General features: G+C 44.0%; 1 protein-coding gene across 1 annotated transcript in view; it reads left to right on the forward strand.

The window, feature by feature from the left end:
- The window catches only part of CYFIP1 (cytoplasmic FMR1 interacting protein 1), a 136,420-nt gene that overhangs the window by 37,242 nt on the left and 78,404 nt on the right, over positions 1 to 20,774 (forward strand). The window contains exons 2-10 of the mRNA XM_049614145.1: positions 10,289 to 10,411; positions 10,487 to 10,576; positions 11,956 to 12,033; positions 12,288 to 12,389; positions 13,269 to 13,450; positions 16,600 to 16,696; positions 16,808 to 16,936; positions 18,194 to 18,298; positions 20,665 to 20,756. Coding sequence (XP_049470102.1) covers positions 10,295 to 10,411; positions 10,487 to 10,576; positions 11,956 to 12,033; positions 12,288 to 12,389; positions 13,269 to 13,450; positions 16,600 to 16,696; positions 16,808 to 16,936; positions 18,194 to 18,298; positions 20,665 to 20,756 — 992 coding nt within the window. The 5' untranslated portion in view covers positions 10,289 to 10,294. The remainder of the gene's footprint in view (positions 1 to 10,288; positions 10,412 to 10,486; positions 10,577 to 11,955; positions 12,034 to 12,287; positions 12,390 to 13,268; positions 13,451 to 16,599; positions 16,697 to 16,807; positions 16,937 to 18,193; positions 18,299 to 20,664; positions 20,757 to 20,774) is intronic.

The raw sequence follows: 20,774 nt of genomic DNA on the forward strand, positions 1-20,774 counted from the left end.
GCAGACTGAAGTTGTCCAGGCTCAGAGAAGGCCTCGTGTGGAGACTTCAAGTCAGCTCTGTAATACTGCCCCAGGAGCCCTGTGGTCACCCTGAGGTGCTGTTGGGGGTCTGAACTAGGGCTGGACCCTTCAGGAACAGATGCCTCCATGCTGTGCTCTCAGGGGACCTTGGCAGGGATGTCTGGACTGTGGATCCTCTTAGGCACCCCTTGTCAGCAGCCCCCAGCCACCTGCCAATCCTTTTGCTTCACCTGCCATGTCCATGTCTGAAGGCAACGGTCTTACCTTACACCTTTGTTTTGTTTTGTCTCTGCCACACCTTTCCTGACAGTATCCCATTTCCTAGGGATACTGGCTTATTGCAGACACACTCATACTGGTACATGTCACGCACACACACACACATCACTTTTTTTTTTCTTTCTGTTTTCATCTCTTGGCACCACCCATACTGCCAGTTGAAAATCAGTCTCACTGCTTTAATTTTTGTGAATTCTTTGCAGCCTAAGTATTCTTTTTTTTTTCTAAGTATTCTTTTTTTCGAAGACCATTGAGTTGTATAAGGACTCATTTTTATGGAGTCCTTATATATTTTAATGGAACTGCCAGCAGATGGGGGCTTCCCTTTCTTCCCTCCCACCTACCCCCATGCTACCCAGAAACAGGGCAGACTATTAAATCATATTTATTTTTACTAAAAAGTTCTCTTATTCACTGTTCTTTGCTTCAAAAGAGTGTGGTAACTATTACATTTTATAGAAATCATCTTGCCTTTTCGCTTGGCTGCTTACTGTGGCTCTGTCCCCTGTTCCCATGCTTCCCACCTGCCCCTGGGCAGCTCTTTCGGGGGTTCTGGCTCTTGCTTGCTTCTCTCTTGCCCCTCAGGCCTAAGCTGCTTTAGAAAGCACACACACACAACACTCACCCTTGTGAAACTCGTTTTATTGACTTCTCTGTTTGCCTCTGGCCTTTACCCAAGTGGACACAGTGCCTGGTGCTGGGGTGGGTAACTCTGTCCCTGCTCTGTGGGGCCTCTGAGCCTTACTCTGCTCATCTGTCAGAGTGTGATGGCCCCACCTTGAGGGTGGGTGAGAGGACAACTTATTGAGAGGATGTCAGGATAAATCTGAGCCTGAGGGGCAAACATTGCCAGGTGAAGGAGAAAGAAGAAGGTCAGCAGCCATGGGCCTTCAGCATGTCAGGTGGGTACTGCCCTTCTAGTGGGCAGCTGTGAGGAACTCCTGCCCAGTGCTGGGAACTCCAGCCTTCTGACTACTTGTGATTGCTTGACCTCTGCCTAGGGTCCTCTGATACCCACCTGTGATGGCCACCTGAGATACATGGGACATCATCCTTGGGCTCTAAGTCCAGGTGGGAGATGAAAGGAAGAGGTGCCCCTAGTTCCCCCTGCTCAGGAGCTGCACTGGCAGCGTTGTCCAGGCTGCTGGCCCTGTGTGAGGGGATTTATGCATGCCAGTATGGTCTGTATCACAGCGGGAGAGGGAAGTCTGCATTTAGATACCTCTTATGGAGGCAGATGCCAGCAGGATTTTGAAGACCCTGCCCTGCACAGACCTGAGCCTTCATTTGGCATGAGTCTGCTCCTGGCCTTGAGCAACCTGCAGTTTGACAACCACCTGAGGTCACCTGCATCCTGGGAGTGCCTCACTCAAGGGCAGGGAACTTGGGGCATAGAAGGAGGAAGTAGCCTAGCTGGGCTGGGAGTGTTATAGTGTGTCACAGCACAGCCTTCCTTCCTCTGCCCTGTTCCTCCAGCTCAAGCTCACAGGCATGTGGTCCACATACCAGGGTCATGCCATAGGGACCCTGCTGATCACTCAGCAGTGTCTTCCCCGGACACAGGCTGAATGAAGGAAAAGCTGGGTATGTGAGGCGCACAGCATAGTGTGCAGGGCTCCCTAATTCATACCGCTGGCCAGCTCTCATGCACTAGTGTGAAAATGCTGAGTAGCTATCCAGAGCATAGGTGTCCCCTGAGCCAAAGGGACCCCTGCAATTGATTCAGGGGTACTTGAACAGTCACTAGAAGAGCAACAAACATATTTAGTATGTCCTTTGGAATGTTTATTTTAAAAGCTGTTAAGTTTACAAAATCAGTTGATGGTTTGTTAAAATGGCAGTTTTATAACTTGACAAGCTTGGAGACAAACCTGAGGGCTGGGAACTGCTGCCATTGGAGATTCAGTCAAGGAGGAAAAGCCTAGCTTGACATCATTTGTTGATGAAATGAGGGAGAGTTTGTTATTTGCAGTCATTTCTCTGTGACGGGAGGTGGATGCTCCCACACCAGAAGTGCCTATACTAGCTCTTTAAGACTGAGACTCAAGCTTGTTTTTATTCCCAGCCATCTGCTTTTTCTGCATTGAGCATGTATTGTTTCATGATCAAAAAACAGTAGCGCATGGCGGATTTTAACAGCCAGTTGGTGCAAGGGCATAGGGACCCTGTCTGGGCAATTCTGCTCAACTCATTCTAGCTCTGTGTTAGTTTTCTTAGGCTGCTACAACAAATACCGCAGACCAGGTGGTTTAAGGAACAGAAATATATTGTCTTACAGTTCTAGAGGCTGAAAGTTTGAGATCAAGGTGTCTTCCAAGGTCTCTCTCCTAGGCTTGCGGACGGCCACCTTCTGTCTTGTGTTCCCACGTGATCTTCCTTTGGTGCTTGTGGTCACAGGCCACCCTGCTGTGACCAAGCCCCAGCTGGTGCGCATCTCTGTACATGAAGCTGTATGTGAGCTGAACTGGTGGAGACAGAAATGGGATTGAGTTATTAAACTGTAAACTCCCACCAGGCAGCACTGTTGGGTTTGAGCACTGTTCCAGATATGTGATTTTCATTACGCTTTTGGGCATTGGCATTGTGGAAGCTGGTTACAAAGTCTTATCACTCCTTCCAGTGCTCTGTCCCACAGGCCTTGTGGTAGCCAAGCAGATGACGCACACTTGTCCTAGGGATACCCAGGCTTTGTGGGGGCTGACAGTAACATGGGCAGTAGCATGGACCTGAGGGGATGAGGCAGGAAGAGGCAAATTCCTGTGGCTTGGGGCAGCTAGAGTGGTTACAGAGAGCATGGACTTCATTTCTAGAGTGGTGTGATGCCCATAATGAGCACAGGATTTGCTGGTGGCACTTAGAGATGGAGAAAAGTAAATAGATTTAAAAGAAATCTTGGGGGTGGCTCAGTCGGTTAAGCCTCTGACTTTGGCTCAGTTCGTGATCCTGCAGTTGGTGGGTTCGAGCCCTGCATCGGGCTCTGTGCTGACAGCTCAGAGCCTGGAGCCTGCTTTGGATTCTGTGTCTTCCTTTCTTTCTTTTCCTGCCCTGCTTATGCTCTGTCTCTCTCTCTCAAAAATAAACAAACCTTAAAAAAAATAATAATAAAAGAAATCTTGGAGGTGGAACTGTGAGGTGTCAAAGAATAAATCAGGACAGAGACTTTGGAGACTTGGATCCAAAGCTGACTATTCCAAGTTTCTTTAATGTGGTTGAGGCAGAGGCCATGCAGATATACATTTGTGGAAGATGCACAGGATGGAGAGACGTGGGAATGTTTGTGGGGCCCTGGGATTGTGTATGTGTATTCATGGCAGAGTGTTTGTTGAGGGGTGTTTATGGCTGTGAAAAAGATGAAAATGTGACAAATAGGAAAGAACAGTAGTGAGGCACAAAAGGGCCTTGGCCAGTGGTCCACACAAAGCTAAATGGGTGCTGCGGGAAAATGTTCAATAGTTTGAAAATTTTTATTTTGAACATTTTTATGGAAGTTGGAAGAAAGAAGCAGCTTACAAAACAGCTTGTATCATATTCTCTTCATTCTGTGGGGGATGGAGGCTTTATGGACTTTTTTCTCTTTTCCATATTTTCTGATTTATGTATGGTAAATATTGCCTTTTTTTTTTTTTGCTCCTGATTTTTGTTGTTGTTGTAACATCAAATTTACCATTTTGACCATTTTTAAGTGTATAGTCAGTGGCATTGAGTGCATTCACGCTATTGTGCAGTCACCACCACCAACCTTTCCAGAACTTTTCTCATTTTCCCAGATGGGAACTCTTGTACCTATTAAACACTAACTCCCCATTCCCACCTCCTTCCAACCCCTGACAACCATTGTTTACTTTCTCTCTATGACTTTGACTACTCTAGGTACCTAACATAAGTATAATCACACATTCTTTGTCCTTTTGTGGCTGGTTTATTTCACTCAGTATGAAGTCCTCAAGGTTCATCCATCTTGTAGAATGTGTGAGAATTTCCCTCCTCATTAAGGCTGAATAGAGGTGTGTGTGCACCATACAAATATTGCTGTGTTTATATGAGAAAAGTATTCTTTAATAGTGATTTGAATAGAGCATTTATGTTTTTCCTTGAATGTGACCTAAGTGTTTCACTGAGTCTGTCTGCAGCCCTCTTGTACCACCTCTTCTCCCATCAAAGGTGGTCTTGGGCTCTCTTGGGCCGAGGTGGAGGAGGAAGAAGGGTCCTGTGGGCGCTGGGCAGAAGGCCAAGATGACTGGTCACATGGGCAGTATGGCTGTCCCACGGTAGTTAGCCTGACCTGTTTTCTCACTGACCAATTGCACAGGTGGCATGGGAGCATGGAGGGACTCCAGGAGCCCCCAAGCCTCTCCTGGCACAGATTGGGCTTGGGCCATGCAAAGGGCCAAAAGCAGGACTCAGGGCTGGATCCATAGGAGACATGGTGCCTTGGAAGATGTTACTGGGACTCCCTACTCTGGCTCTTTAGGGCAGTGGCCAGTGCGACAACCAGCCTTCACTACTTGGTGCTTTGCTATCCTGGACTTCTTCTTTCATAAGTATGCAGAAGAGGAAGTCATGATGATAGAAGGAAGTTGATGATGGAAGTTAAAAGGCCATCTTCCTTGTTTACAAAGGACCAGATATTTTGAAAAATTATCTGCTGCATTTTAAATTTATGGTTAGAAACATGCAGAATAGATATGTTGTTGAAGGGACTTTTGTGTAAATGCTAAGTAGTCCCAGTAGGTCCTAGTATTCAGTTCCTCTGTGTTCTGGCTGATTTTCTGTCAAGGACAGAATTGTTGCTGTCAGTGCACTTGTGTATTTACTTCTCCTTTCAGTCCTGTTGGTGTTGGCTTGTTGTTTGAAGCTCTCTCCTTAGATGCATCCACATTGAGCATTGTTCTGTCTCCTTGGTGAATGACCTTCTGTCGTCACGCAGTGCACCTCTTGAGCCCTGGGAATTTCCTTGCTCTGAAGTTTACCTCTCACATAGCCATTCCAGCTTCCTTGGGACTGGTGCTTGCATGGTTTATCTTTTCCTCTTTTACTTTCAACTTATGTCATTATATTTGAGGTGAGCTTCTTGTAGCTGGCATATAGTTGAGTCAGGATGTTTTTCATCCTGACAGTCTCTGGTCTTTAGTGTGTTTAGACTGTTTGTGATCAATGTAATTATTGGTATGTTTGGATATAGGTCTACCATTTTATTATTTCATACTTTTTATATTCCCACCCCACATACACTTACATATTTTTGTGTGTATATATGTGTGGCTTATAAACAATAGAAATTTATTTCTCACAGTTCTGGAGGCTTAAAAGTCTGAGATCAGGGTGTCAGGGTCCCAGCATGGTCTTGTCTGGTGAGGGTCTGATTTTTAATAAGAAATACGTATTTGGGGGCACCTGGGTGGCTCAATCGGTTAAGCGCCTGGCTTTGACTTTGGTTCAGGTTATGATCTCACAGTTCATGGGTTCGAGCCCTACATTGAGCTCTGCCCTGACAGTGCTTGGGATTTTATGTCTCCCTCTCTTTCTGCCCCTCCCCTGCTCATGCTCATGTGCACTCTCTCTCTCAACATGAATTTAAAAAAGAAATATATATATATATATATATTTATATATTTGGTCTTCATGTGTTTCTGACAGAGAGCTCCTAAAATCCTTGTAGTTCCCTAAGTGGAAAAGAATACAAAGGTGTCTTGATATTCATTAACAAACCCCTTTCAAAAAATTTTTTTAACGTTTATTTATTTTTGAGACAGAGAGAGACAGAGCATGAATGGGGGAGGGTCAGAGAGAGGGAGACACAGAATCTGAAACAGGCTCCAGGCTCTGAGCTGTCAGCACAGAGCCCGACGCGGGGTTCGAACTCACGGACCGTGAGATCACGACCTGAGCGGAAGTCGGCCGCTCAACCGACAGAGCCACCCAGGCGCCCCAACAAGCCCCTTTCAACCACATCTGAGTTTATGTTAATGAGGTAACTTTTGGAAAACTCCTTAAAAATGGGAGCCGTTTGCCAGGATTGTGGGGGTTGGAACTTTTAATCCCACATCCCTGACCTTGGAGGTTGAATCCTTTGCCAATAGCCAGTTATTTAATCAGTCATGCCAATGTAAGGAAGCCCACAAGGACAGGATTCTGAGAATTTCTGGATTAATGAAATATGTGAACATTTGGGAAGAGTATGGAACACTCAGAGAGGGCATAGAAGTTCAGCACCCTTTTCCATAACTTGCCCTATGCCTCTCTTCCATCTGGCTGTTCCAGAGTTATATCCTTCATAATAAACTGGTAATCTAGTAAATAAAATACTTTGCTCAGTTCTGTGAGCCATTCTGGCAAATTAATTGAACCCAGGAAGGGGGTTTTGGGAATCTTTGATTTCTGTCAGAAGCACAAGTAACAACCTGGACTTTTTTTTTTTTTTTTTTTTAATTTTTTTTTTTTTCCAACGTTTTTTTTTTTTATTTATTTTTGGGACAGAGAGAGACAGAGCATGAACGGGGGAGGGGCAGAGAGAGAGGGAGACACAGAATCGGAAACAGGCTCCAGGCTCCGAGCCATCAGCCCAGAGCCTGACGCGGGGCTCGAACTCACGGACCGCGAGATCGTGACCTGGCTGAAGTCGGACGCTTAACCGACTGCGCCACCCAGGCGCCCCAACAACCTGGACTTTTGATTGGGGTCTGAAGTGGCACAGGGGGCAGTCTTGTAGGATTGAGTTCTTAACCTGTGGGATCTGATGCTATCTGCAGCTAGATAGTGTCAGAATTGAATCATAGGACACCCAGCTAGTGTCTAAGAATTGGTTGGTGGTGTAGGGGGAAAAAACCCATGCTTTGGAATTGGTCACAGAATCAGAGGACCCTTTTCCAGGTTGCAATCCCCAGCTTCTCATTGTGTCCTCAAATAGCAGAAAGAGGATTCCTATTTTTTCCATTGCTCTGCTTCCTTTTCCTGCCTTCTGTTGGTTATCTGAACATTTTTAGTATTCCATATTAATTTATTATATATGATCTTTTTATAAGTTATGTTACTTTTCATAACTTTTTTATTGGTTGTTCTAGGGATTGTAAAGCACACACTTAACATTTCAGTTTACTGAGAATCAATATTTCACTACTTCAAATGGATTGTAGAAATCTTAACACCTTTCCCTTCCCCCCCTTATGTCATAGTTCTCTTACATATTATGTTTATAGTCACTGAAATCCTATTAGACAGTGCTTTAATTTTTTATTTTCAACCACAAAATATCTTTTAAAGAGCTCCAGAAGAAACAGTCTATTCTCTTGTTCAGTTTAACCTCTGGATCGCTTTTGCTTTGTTCTATGTGTCCCAGGTTTCCTTCTGGTATCACTTCCCTTTTATGTAAAGAACTTTGATTAGCCTGTTGTCTATGAATCCTCTTACTTTTCCTTTATCTGAGAATGTTATTTCACCTTCATTCTTTTTTGTTTTTAATTTTTTCCAGTGTGTATTTTATTTTTGAGAGAGAGTGCATGAGCATGAGCGGGGGAGGAGCAGAGAGTGAGGGGGACAGAGGATCTAAAGCAGGCTGTGCATTGACAACAGCAAGTCTGTTGCGGGGCTTGAACTCACAGTGAGATCATGACTTGAGCCTAAGTTTGACACTAAACCAACTGAGCCACCCAGGCACCCCTTCACCTTCATTCTTGAAGACTATTTCACTTGATACAGGAATCTGTGTTGACTGTTCTTTTCTTCCAGACTTTAAAAAGTGTCATTCTACTTCCTAAGGCCTCCTTGGTTTCTGAGGAGAAATCAACAGGCATTCAAATTGTTGTTCTGTAGGTAATGCATTTTTTTCTCTGTTTTAAAGATACAGTTTTTTCATCAGTTAATTTTTTTTTAAATATAGTTGACACCCAATATGTCACATTAGTTTCAGGCATACAACATAGTGATTTGACAAGTTTATACATTATGCTGTGTTCACCACAAGTGCAACTACCATCTATCCTGATACATCCCTTTTACAATACCATTGACTGTATTCATTATGTTGTGCCTTGTATTCCCATGACTTATTCATTCAAGATATCTTTTTTTTCCTTTGCTTTAGTTTATAACAGTTTGATTATGATCTGTCCCGTAAGGATTTCTTTAGGTTTATCCTGTTTGGGATCCATTAAGCTTCTTGAATTCATATGAGTGTTCTGCCAAATGTGGGAAGTTTTCAGTCATTGTTTTCAGCTATTTTTTTACCCACTTTCAACACTCCTTGCACTCATAACACAAATGTTAGACCACTTTTCTCATCCCAAAGTTCCCCTGAGGATTTTCACTTTTTTCCCAACCTTTTTTCAGTTGTTCAGATTAGATAATTTCTATTGTTCACTGAATCTTTGTTTTGCTCTTGAGCTCATGTAGGGGCTTTAAAATTTTTCACACAGTATTTTTAGTTCTAAAAGTTTAAAGATTTTCTTTAGTTCTTTATATAAAGGTTTTTTTTTTCCTTTGACATTCGATTTTTTCTTTCAGTTTGGAAGTGTTGTCATTGTTAGAGCATTTTTTTAGTAGTTGCTTTAAACTCTGATGCATGATTGTAATATCTGTATTATTTCATTGTTGGTATGTTAGTCATCTTTTCCTATAAGAATTAAGACATTTCTGGTTCTTTGTGTGCTGAGTCGTTTGGACTGCAACTGGACGTTTTGTATATTATGAAATGAGACTCTGGGTCTTAAGTCCTAGGCAAATGCTGACTTTTTATTTTAGAGTCAAACAACCTGGTTCAATTTAGGGTGTGGTTTTGACCTGCTTTCTCTGGCGTGTGATTCAGTGTCAGTTCTGTTCTTAGAGCCCCTGCGGTGCCATTTGGATCTGTCCTATGAGTGCTGCCTCTGGCCATCTGGGAGTTTTCTGTGGTCTCAGGGATTGGGGTGTGAGAGGATCAGATCCATGCATTTGTCTCTTGGGCATGGGCCCAAAGTTCATGAGCAACTTTATGGGCTTGCTCTTCTGAGATTCTTCCTCTCCACATTGTCCCTGGGGCTGTCCAGTACCTTTGGGTTCCTTTTTTGGTTCTTAAGCCAGCAGCTTGGGGGTTTGGTAACTTGCCCTACCATGTACTTCTATACCCACACTTTGTCTGGGGCCTAGTGTTGGGAGGATCTTCTTCCATTGAGTGTTCTCATCCAGCCTGTCTGCTGCTGTTTCCTTCTCACAATACATGTAGCTGCCTCATGTGTCCCATCTGGGGTTAGAGCTGCCCCACATGTCCTATCTGGGATCAGAGCTGCTTGGTGTGTCACATCTGGGGTTGCAACTGCTTCTACTCCCTGTGGCCTATCCAGGTTCAGACCAGCATTCAGCTGGAAGCAGGCTGGAGTGTGCGGTCTCCTCTCCTGGAGCTGGCACAGATGTGTTAGATGACATCCACCTTCATTTCTGTGCTTCTCTGTACTAGCCTTCGAGTTTATGCTCTCAGTCCTTTGCTAACACCTCCCTGTTTCATGTTGGCCCTTGGCCCTCAGCTTAGCCTCTACAGGCTGACCATGGAGAAAGGGCTCTGGCCTTTTCCATTTTCATCCTTAGTGTGTAACGTTGCTTAGAGGACCCACCTGGGAAGGTCTGCATGCTGGGAAGCACTGTTGCCCCCTTAGAGGATGTGCTGGCTTCCTTGAGGGCAGACATGGTGTTGAAGATGATATTCCCTACTCTGGCCCTGTAAGAGCCCCTCTGGGAGCCCTCTAGAGACGATGGCCTTAAGGTGGAAAGGGTGACAGGAAGCATGTGCCCTGCTCTATGACACTCCTGGAAGCTAGAAGAGGCTACATCATGCCTCCATTGCCAGCAAGCCCTAGAAGAGACACCAGACTCTGGGGGATTGGTCCTGACACCTCATCCACCCCCAAGTTCCCTCAAGTGAGGGGTCAGGGGAAGGGGGTCTGATTGCCACACCTTGGAATGGTTGTCAGAGTATTACTACCCTTCCTCACAGTACAGGTGGCTCTGTGTTTTGTTCTAGGCCAGGATGGCAGCCCAGGTGACACTGGAGGATGCACTGTCCAATGTGGATCTCCTGGAAGAGCTGCCTTTGCCTGACCAGCAGCCCTGCATCGAGCCCCCACCATCCTCACTGCTCTACCAGGTGTGTGCCGAGTGGAAGTGGGGTGCATTGTCTGCAACACTGACCTCCACGTGATGGTTTTTCTCTTCCTTTCAGCCAAATTTCAACACTAATTTTGAAGACAGAAATGCATTTGTCACTGGGATTGCAAGATACATTGAACAAGCAACTGTCCATTCTAGCATGGTAATTCCTTCTGTATGTCTTTGTTTTCCTTGGGGGAATAGTACCTGTAATGACAAATGTAAACCTTTTTGGTATTATCCTGATATGATCTGTGGTAAGGAAAAAAAGAAGAAAGTGGATGAAAATGCCTTATGTTTTTAAAAAGACCTTTGTGTTTCTTATTATAAACATAATACATATTCTTTCTGAAAATTTAGCATTTATGGCCCAGAGAAAACCTTTGTCAGCATTTTGAGGGAGTCCCATTCTCTCTCCTCTTTATATTTTTATTATTTTTTTAATGTTTATTTATTGATTTTGAGAAAGAGAGTGCACAGTTGGGGAAGGGGCAGAGAGAGAGAGAGAATCCCAACCAGGCTCTGCACTGACAGTGCAGAGCCCAATGTGGGGCTCGAACTCGTGAACCGTGAGATCACTACCTGAACCGAAATCAAGAGTCAGATGCTTAACCGAGCCACCCAGGCACCCCTCTCTCCTTTTTATTTACACTTGTATTCACGAACACAGTTATACACTAAGATATGACTTCGATTGCATGAATGAATTGCAGTGTTATTATGTATTTTAATGATTTCATGAACTTTTCACTTGTCTTTAAAATGTGCCAGATAAGGTAATTTTTCATAACTGTATAGTTCATTTTGTAAATGTCCACAGTTGAATTACTTTTGCATGTTTACTTAGTTTCCCTTTTTTTCTTTGGAATAGAAAATGCAGTGATGAATATCCTTCCAAATCCATCATTATTCCCATTGGTAGATTTGTAGAAGTGAAGTTACTGGATTCAAGGTTGTAAACATTTTAAAGCATCTTAAGAATATGATGAAATTGTAGTTGATGTTTTTAGAACATCTCTGAACTTCTTACCATTTTTATCAAAGGAAACAATGTGAAAGGAGTAGACACTAAAGCAGTTTAAAAGTGATGGCAGTCCTCTTTGCATGGATGCTCTCTCTGGATTTTAAGTGTTGCAGAAATACAGCTTTTCCTCCCCTGCACTGGGGATGGCAGAGCTGCCTCAGTCTTAAGAGCCTTGAAGACCCTGTGCGCATCTGTGCTACTTCAGGTCTGCACTGGCAGCAGGTTGTTTAGGGTTGAATGGAGCTGAGGAATAGTGGCTATGGCAGGTGCCTTGGGCTGTGCTGGCTCCTCTCCAGCCAACAGAAGCCGTGAGAGTGTTTGGGCGGTCATTGTGGCCACACTACTGCACTGAACGTCACCAGCCTCTTAGCAGCTGTCTTGTGGTGTGCAGGTCCTGGTACTTGTCTATTCTCAAAGTGAGAGGATACTATGAAGTATCTGGGTTTTAGCAACATGGCATTTCCTTTCTTATGATCATTTTCCTACTTGGCTTTGATTTGCCCTTTGTACCCTTGCAGAATGAAATGCTGGAGGAGGGCCAAGAGTACGCGGTCATGCTGTACACCTGGAGGAGCTGCTCTCGGGCCATCCCACAGGTGAAGCCATCCCAGCCAGGCCACGCTGTCATTCCCGTGATTCCATCCCTGCTGACCACGCCCCTACCACAGACCTCACTCCTACCCTTATGGTTCCCTCATCTCAGCCAGACCACACCCCCATGCCACCAGCCCTGCCTCTATCCCACCAGTACTTTCCCCCTCCTGCACCCTACCCCACAGCCTGCTGGGACTGCCTGCTCTCCTATCTAGCTAATTTGAAGCCTCTTTATGTCATACTTGTTTATTCCTAGGTGAAATGTAACGAGCAGCCTAATAGAGTGGAAATTTACGAGAAAACCGTAGAGGTCCTTGAGCCTGAAGTCACAAAACTGATGAATTTTATGTACTTCCAGGTAAAATGGTGAAATAATCCTAGGGGTTTAATGCAGAGGAGTAGGAATCTGGCCCACTCTCACCCATCACCATGACTTACTAAACAAAGTGTATGTGAATTAAAGCAGCCATCATGGCCTCTGAGACAAAAGGGCACCAGACCTTTGTCAGTCTACAGCTTTATTGGCCCTTCTAGAAAAAATACGTCTTTTGTGTTTCACTTCTCTTATTTCTTTAAGAGTGAATATTTCCTTCATGAAGACTGCTTTCTGTCAGTTCCAAATATGTTTGTCTTTCTGCCAGTTTGTACTTTTGATTCATCTGGTTTTTCAGATGTTTTTCTCTCAGCCTCTGCTGACTGTCCACTTAGTGGTCCTTGGCCTGCCTTGGCTCCTTTGGCCCATCGGTTGGGTGGAGTAGCCACAGGGAGGGGACTTGCTGGCTTTTTAAGGATATACTTTGGAAATGTATAAAGGTTTTTATTATAGATTCCTTCAGCAAAAGGAGAAGATAGAACTTATTAGGAGATGAATTTTTGTTTTATCTTAAAGGTTATTAAGAGGAATAATTTCCCTGCCCCCATCTTCACCTCTGAAAGTGAAAACATCTGTTTGTAGACCTTCTATTGGAGCATTTCCTCAGTAACTTTGCTTGAATAATCAACAAAATTCTTTTATTTTAGGGATATAGTTGGTAAAGTGGAAAATTAATGGTGATTATCACAGAGCAAAGGCATGTGGAAATTACTTTATAGAAACAAGTCTCATTACCTGAGCTGTAAATGTCCACTCATTTGGGTGGGTATTTCATCAAAGAGTAACAGTGACTGTGCTTGAAGGTGGGCATGGAGTTGGCCCATCAGTGACAGCAGGTTTTTTGCCCTCCCTTCCTTTTTTCAGAGAAATGCCATTGAGCGTTTCTGTGGGGAGGTGAGGCGCCTGTGCCACGCGGAGAGAAGGAAGGATTTTGTGTCTGAAGCCTATTTGATCACGCTGGGAAAGTTCATCAACATGTTTGCTGTGCTGGATGAGTTAAAGAACATGAAGTGCAGTGTGAAGAATGACCACTCGGCATATAAGAGGTGAGCTTTGACCTTGTGCCCTAGGACCTTGCAGAGAGTGCTCAGGCAGGCAGAGTGGTTCCTGATATAGCTGCATGCTCTGCACCTAGTAGGTGCACATCCCATATGTGCTGAAATAACCACAACTGTTTGGTAGTGGTTGTTTGGCAGGCTCAGGACTATTTGAATACACACTCCTACGTATAAGATGCAGGGGTAGCTGGCAGATTATGTGTGTGGCGATGTATTGAGTGAGATGTCTTCTCATAGAGTATGTGTACATTGTGGTTTTATAAGCTAGAGCGGAATATGGACACCCTGGTCATCCTCAAATGTTCGTTGAGGACCTCTGGGTGCTCAGCACATGTGAGAAGACAGATGTGCACAAGACCAATCCCTGTTACAGAGGGTTAGGGTCACCGTAAGGCTTTTGGCTCCATAAGCATCTTGATGAACAGCACCTCACTTCCTGGTTGTACATTTTGGGAAGGTACACACCATCACAGCAGTGGGCAGAGCTGGCCTGTGGACTGTCTTGGGGTCACACTGAGCTTCCAGGTCCCCAAAACCAGCTCTCCTCCAGGGAGAATGTGGAGAACTTCTGGAGAAGAGAATTGGAAAAGGTGGGTGTGCCATGGAATACTGTGAGGGAGCAGTTGATGGCAGGAAGAGGAAGAAGGGTGGTTGGTTAGAACAAAGCGAGCTGTCTTCTAATAAACTTTCTTTAGAAAGTCTGTGCTTGGTACTGTTGAAGGCATGGTTGGCTGGAATTAGATGCTGACTACTGTTTCTTCTGCTGGACAAAGAATCTTTGCTGTGAAATTAAATTTGATGAGATTTTACTTTGCATTGGAATAGGCTTTAGTTGTGTTGTATCTGAAATCACACAACCGTTGTCGGGTCTTTAAAATAAAATCAACATGGGATATAGTGCTAAACAGATCTAAGGTTGAGGCAGCAGTAGGAGTTAAGCTGGATCACCTAGGGTTTTAAGCTTGGTCCATGTGAAGTTAAGTGTAGGCATTCATCACCTAGAATTAGCTCTATACAGAAGCCTGGATCTCCAGAACTAGAGAATCCTTGGAGTTGACCTATTAACCTTGCTTGAATAGGAAAGTCTGGAGTTGACCTTGTTTGATGTGCTTGCAGGCAGTCCGCACCCCCTCTAGGAGCCACCCAAGCTCTCCTGAGCACAGAGTGGGCCTGGGGCACCCCCCAGCTTCCATTGGCTTCTTCCTGTGACCTCTGTTTGGGATCCCCTATCATCTTCCCAGATAGTAACCCCCATTTCTCCCCAGCCCTCACACACTTACACTCACACTTTTTATTTGCACCTGGAAATAGCTAACAGTACAAATGCTTCTGAGTATAAATGCCAGGATAACCTATATCGTGAGGCTTGAGGAAAATAGAAAACAGCATCTTTGATTTTAAGTTTATTTATTTTGAGAGAGTGAGACAGCATGTGCCTGTGTGTGTGCGGGAGAGGGGGCATCTCTCAGCACATAGCCCGATTGGGGACTCAGTCTCATGAACTGTGAAATCATGACCTGAGCCAAAATCAAGAGTCGAACTCTTAATCGACTAAGCCACCCAGGTGCTCCAAAAAAGTGCTGTCATATCAGGGTTCATATTAGGTTTAACTATATAATTTATTTATTTATTTTTTATTTTTTAATGTTTATTTTTGACAGAGAGAGAGAGAGAGAGAGAGAGAGAGAGAGAGAGAGACAGAGCATGAGCGGGGGAGGGGCAGAGAGAGAGAGGGAGACACAGAATCGGAAACAGGCTCCAGGCTCTGAGCTGTCAGCACAGAGCCCGACGCGGGGCTCGAACTCACAGAGTGCAAGATCATGACCTGAACCGAAGTCAGACGCTCAACCAACTGAGCCACCCAGGTGCCCCTAACTATATAATTTTTTAAAACCCAGAGAAATAATAGTGGTTTAAACAAGATTGCAGATTATCTCTCATTTCTCTCTCATCTGAAAAGTCCCAAAGTAGGTGATCTGCAACTGATGAGGGGATTCCACAGTCCTCATACCAGGGCTTCTGCTGTCCTGCTGCTCTGCCATCTTCATGTGTTGTCTCACGGTCCAAGATGGTTGCTTGAGCTCCAGCTATCATGTCTGCATTCCAGTCAACAGGGAGACAGTAGAATAGAAGGGATCATACTGTTTCTTATCCATATACTTCCAAGTACTTTGCAGTGCTTTTCATTATATCTCATTGCTCAACCATTGGTCATGTGAAGATGAAGCACATTGCTGTAACATGGAAATTCAGGATTTATTCCTAAGGAGGTATGGAGGAAATGACTGTTGGGATAGGTTATTAGCCTTTACCATAGGAATTTTTTTCAGTAAAACCCCAAAGTTTTTAGGTTGCACAGACATGTCCTTAGGTGGCCAGTTTACGCTAAACTTTTTGGGGGACAGCCCTAGATGTGCAGAATGCTCACATTCGCTGCTTTATGCTGCTTTGCAAGACTCAGAGACTCAGTGTGTGCCTTCCAGTCTTATTGGACCTAAGTGTACAGGCAATTCTGTGTATGCTGTTTCCTCTCTCCTCACATTTTCTCTGTGGGTAGGTCAGGTGGACAGTTGTTTGTTATAGATGTGATAAGTGAGGTTCAGGAGAGTTCAGGAGGTCAGTCCAAGATTGAGCAGTGTTTTGGTGCTGAAACCAGGATTCTGTCTCTGACCTTTGGCACCAGAACTGTGTGTGGTCCCTGACTTGTGGGAGACATGGTGGCCTGGAGGATTCTTGGTGGAGAACATGGACAGTGCCGGCCATCTTCATTACCATACTCTGGGAGTCACAGAGGGGGAGGCAGTCTTTCTCAGACTTAGGAACAGGTAGCCCAAGGGAGAGGCCAGCGTGCAGGAAACCCCCAGGAAGGCCTGTGGTTGGTGCTGCCATGTCTCTGAAGAAGTCCATTAGCTGTTGGACAGTGAGGTCGTGAGCTGTCCAGGTTGGCAGAAGAGTGACCTGGAGTCCAGGGTAGAGAAGTTTGAGGAGGCTGAAATTATAACTCGCTTCTAAGACCTACATTATCACAGATAACTGTAGCCAGATAAAGTAATCCTGATTTTCTATGCTTTTTTTTTTTTATCATTAAGTCCGTTGGTTATATGACTTTTTTTTTTTTTTTTTTTTTTCTTTCAAAGGGCTGCTCAGTTTTTACGTAAAATGGCGGACCCACAGTCCATCCAGGAATCACAGAATCTGTCCATGTTCCTGGCCAACCACAATAAGATCACCCAAGTAAGGCTTCCCCCACCCTCCCCACTTTGGCTGATGGCGTGCACTGCTGGGGTCTGAGGGCCAGGGAGCTAGGAGCAGTCAATGGCATGGATTTCCCACTTTGTGTTTCAGTCTTTACAGCAGCAGCTTGAAGTGATTTCTGGCTACGAAGAGCTCCTCGCTGATATTGTGAATCTGTGTGTGGATTACTACGAGAATAGGATGTACCTGACACCCAGTGAGAAACACATGCTTCTCAAAGTACGTGTATGGGCATGGCTGCTCACATAACTGTGCAGAGAGACAGCCTTGCTCTCAAGAAGAGGCTGTGCTTTGACTGTGATGCTCTTGCCAACCTTTTCTTATTCTCACGCTTGCCATGTGTGTGTGTGTGTGTGTGTGTGTACACGTACGTGTGTTTGTGTACACAGCACCCTCCACCCTGCTCACAGCCTGCACTATAGGCTCTCCAGACACATTCCTTTGAATGTGTCCCAGGCTTGATCCTATTGTCAGGTATATGACATGCCTACCCCTGGAGAACGTGCTCATGACTGAGGAGTCCTGGTCAAGGGCTTCTGTCAGCATTAGCTTCTTGTAGCAAAGTTATCATCAGATTCTACTTGTTAAGGATGTGATTCCTAAGAATTAACACTACTGTGTCTCCATGATTGTAGTAGACTTTTCTTGGTCAAGAGCATGGTCTTTCACCATACTTTTCTTTATTACTCAGTTTTAAATTGGGGAGTGTTTTCAGTGACATTTCTTACTGGGATGAGGAGAAGTCAGTTCTGCCATTGCATTTGCTCTGCTTTCCACCTTTGGGAAGGATGGCCCTGAAGAACACTGTGCTGAGTGTCCTGTCAGCACAAACCCTTCCCTATAAGAGTGGGCCCAGCCCCAAGATCTCTTCCCCACCGGAGAGCATGGGCGAGTTGGTGCCCTCTCTAGTGGAGCACTTTATGACAGTGGAAATATTCTATTTGTGCCATCTGGGGTGGGAGTCCCTGGCCATGGATACTTATGGAAATACATATTTAGTATTTCATTGGGCTTAATGAGAGGTGGGTGTTTGTGCCTGGAGAGGACAGTAAAATACGCACAAGAAATGACACAGATAAAAGAAGAGCTTCTTATGAAGGGATAGCTATTTATGAGGAGCTTTTAAAAGTGCTTTTTGAACTTTTTGTTTAATGTTTATTTATTTTTGAGAGAGAGACAGACAGAGCATGAGCAGGGGAGGGGCAGAGAGAAAGGGAGTTACAGAATCTGAAGCAGGCTCGAGGCTCTGAGCTGTCAGCACAGAGCCCGACGTGGGGCTCAAACCCATGAAACCTCGAGATCATGACCTGAGCCAAAGTTCGATGCCAACCGACTAAGCCACCCAGGTACCCCTAAAAGTGTTTTTTGAAAGAAGAATGAACTCCCACTTCAAATATATGAACTGTAGCATTAGAAGTTTTTATGAGTAATTAAACTTTTAGGTCTGAGTTTTATGTGCCATTTTGTGATTTTCAGGTCATGGGATTTGGTCTATACTTGATGGATGGGAGTGTCAGCAACATCTATAAACTTGATGCCAAGAAAAGAATAAACTTATCCAAAATTGATAAGTACTTCAAGGTGAGTTACATTTTTTTAGATAAGCCTTTCTTATCAAGTGTATACACTTAATTTTAGGAGTTAAACCTCTGTGCCCCATATTTGGAAACATGGGTGTGGGCAGTGGGGCGGGGGGAAATCACTGGCTCCCATCTGCAAAGGCAGTAGTTTTGTCTGGGTTTGAACCTTGTATAAAGGGCATCATGCCGGGTGTACTCTTTTGTATCTAGCTGCTTTCACTCACTTACTAGATTCATCTCTGTGAGATCCTGAAGCTGTAGTCCTTAGGTTTTCATTGTGGTATCACAGCCCATTTTATTATTATACCTCAACTTATTTATCCATTCTGCTGTGATGGACATGAGTTTTGGCTGGTACGAACAGTGCTCCTTTGATTTAGTGCACATCTGCGCATGTTTGTGTTTGCTCAGGGCTAGGATTGGGGGCCACAGGCATATACATTTTCAGTGTTAGATGTAGGCTAACAACTTCCCACATGGCTATGCTGATTTGCATTCCCATCAGCTATGAGTGAGCCTTCCTGTTGCTCCACATCCTTTGCCAACACTTGACACTCACTTTTTTGAGGAAGTGCATCCTAAAGGGTGTACATCATTGTGATATTTTTGGCTGGCATTTCCTTGTGGTTTAGTTCATATTTCTCTGATAACTTCACACTCTTCATCTTTTGTGTGTTCTCTTGTGAAGTGTCACTTCAAGTTTCTTGCTCCCTACCCCGCTCCCCCACCCCACCTTGATTTATAGTTCTTTATATATTCTGGGTACATGTTCTTTGTTGAATACATGTGTTATAAAATATATGCATTCTGTGCTTCTGGCTCTCCTTTTCACTTTCTTAAAGGTGTCATTTGGTGGACAGCAGTTTTTAATTTTAATGTAGTCTAATGTATCAATCTTTAATATCTACTTTAAGAAATCTTTGTAGGGGTGCCTGGGTGGCTCAGTTGATTAAGCTTCTGACTCTTGGTTTTGGCTCAGGTCATAGTCTCACAGCTCATGGGATCGGGCCCCATGTCAAGTTCTGCACTGACAGTGTGGAGCCTGCTTCGGACTCCCTCTCTCTCCCTCTCTCTCCCTCTCTCTCTCCCTCTCCCTCTCTCTCTCTCCCCCCCCCCCCCCCCCACTTGCTTTCTCACTCTCTGTCTCTCTAAATAAACAAACATTAAAAAAAAAAAGAAATCTTTATATAGAGCAGGCTTATGAGAATTTTCTTCTTGTTACCTTCTAGAAATAGCACTATTTCTTTTTCCGTCTAGATCTATAATCCTCCTCGATCTGGCCTCTGTGTATGGTGTGAAGAAGGGTGTTGACATTTTTTGATTTTTTTTTTTCCCCTTATGGGTATCCAGTTGATTCCATCCATTTATTGTAAAGGTCATCTTTTCCCCCATTGCTGTGCATTGTTGCCTGGGTCATAAAGCAGGTGTGTATATATATGTGATACTGTCTTAGGTTTCCTGTCCTCCTCCACTGCTCTCCATGCTCCAGGGCAACACTGTCTTAGTTGCTATAGCTTTCCGTAGAACAGATCTGCTTATCAAGAAGACTTCAAGTTACGTTCTTCAAGATTATCTTGGATATTGTCCCTTTACCTTTTAAAATAAATTTTAGAATTGGCTTGTTGATTTCCATATACACAAACACATATATGCACTATCCATAAACCATTTTTCTTCTTGGAATATTGTTTTGTTTTGATGTTTATTTATTTTTGAGAGAGCATGGGTACGGGAAAGGTAGAGAGAGAGAGGGAGACACAGAATCTCAAGCAGGCTCCAGGCTCTGAGCTGTCAGCACGGAGCCCGAAGCAGAGCTTGAACTCACGGACCACAAGATCATGACCTGAGCCAAAGTCCGGTGCTCAACTGACTGAGCCACCCAGGCGCCCTCTTCTTGGAATATTGTTTGGGATTCCATTGAATTTATAGATCAGTTTAGGGAGTAAAAAGTACCAAGTCTTCCAAAACGTTAACTTGATATATTTCTCCAGTTACTTAGAACTTTAAAACTTTCTCTAGAATTTTTAGTAGTATTTTTGTTTAGAGGTCTTGAACATATTTTGTTAGATTTATTCATATATATTTTAGTTTTTTTTGATGCTATTGCAAGTTGTTTCCCTTTAGATTTTAATTTTCTGTTTGTTACTAATATATAGAAATGCAAATTGATATTTTTTTATGAGCATGGATCTAGCAACAAGGTAGGTTAATTGTAATATTTGAATTAGTTTTATGAATATTTGTTCTTAAATTGTATTTTGTGCAGAGATAGTATTCAGCCCATAGTAATTACTACCATTATTCATTGATTGTATTTGGTGAGTAAACATACATAATGACCTTATTTTTTTTGTTCTTTGAATATAGCAGCTCCAGGTTGTTCCACTATTTGGGGACATGCAAATAGAACTGGCAAGATACGTCAAGACCAGTGCCCACTATGAGGAGAATAAATCTCGGTAGGAGGAGAGTGAGTT

This window comes from Panthera uncia, assembly GCF_023721935.1.
Source record: "Panthera uncia isolate 11264 chromosome B3 unlocalized genomic scaffold, Puncia_PCG_1.0 HiC_scaffold_1, whole genome shotgun sequence".
NCBI classification, from domain to species: Eukaryota; Metazoa; Chordata; class Mammalia; order Carnivora; family Felidae; genus Panthera; species Panthera uncia.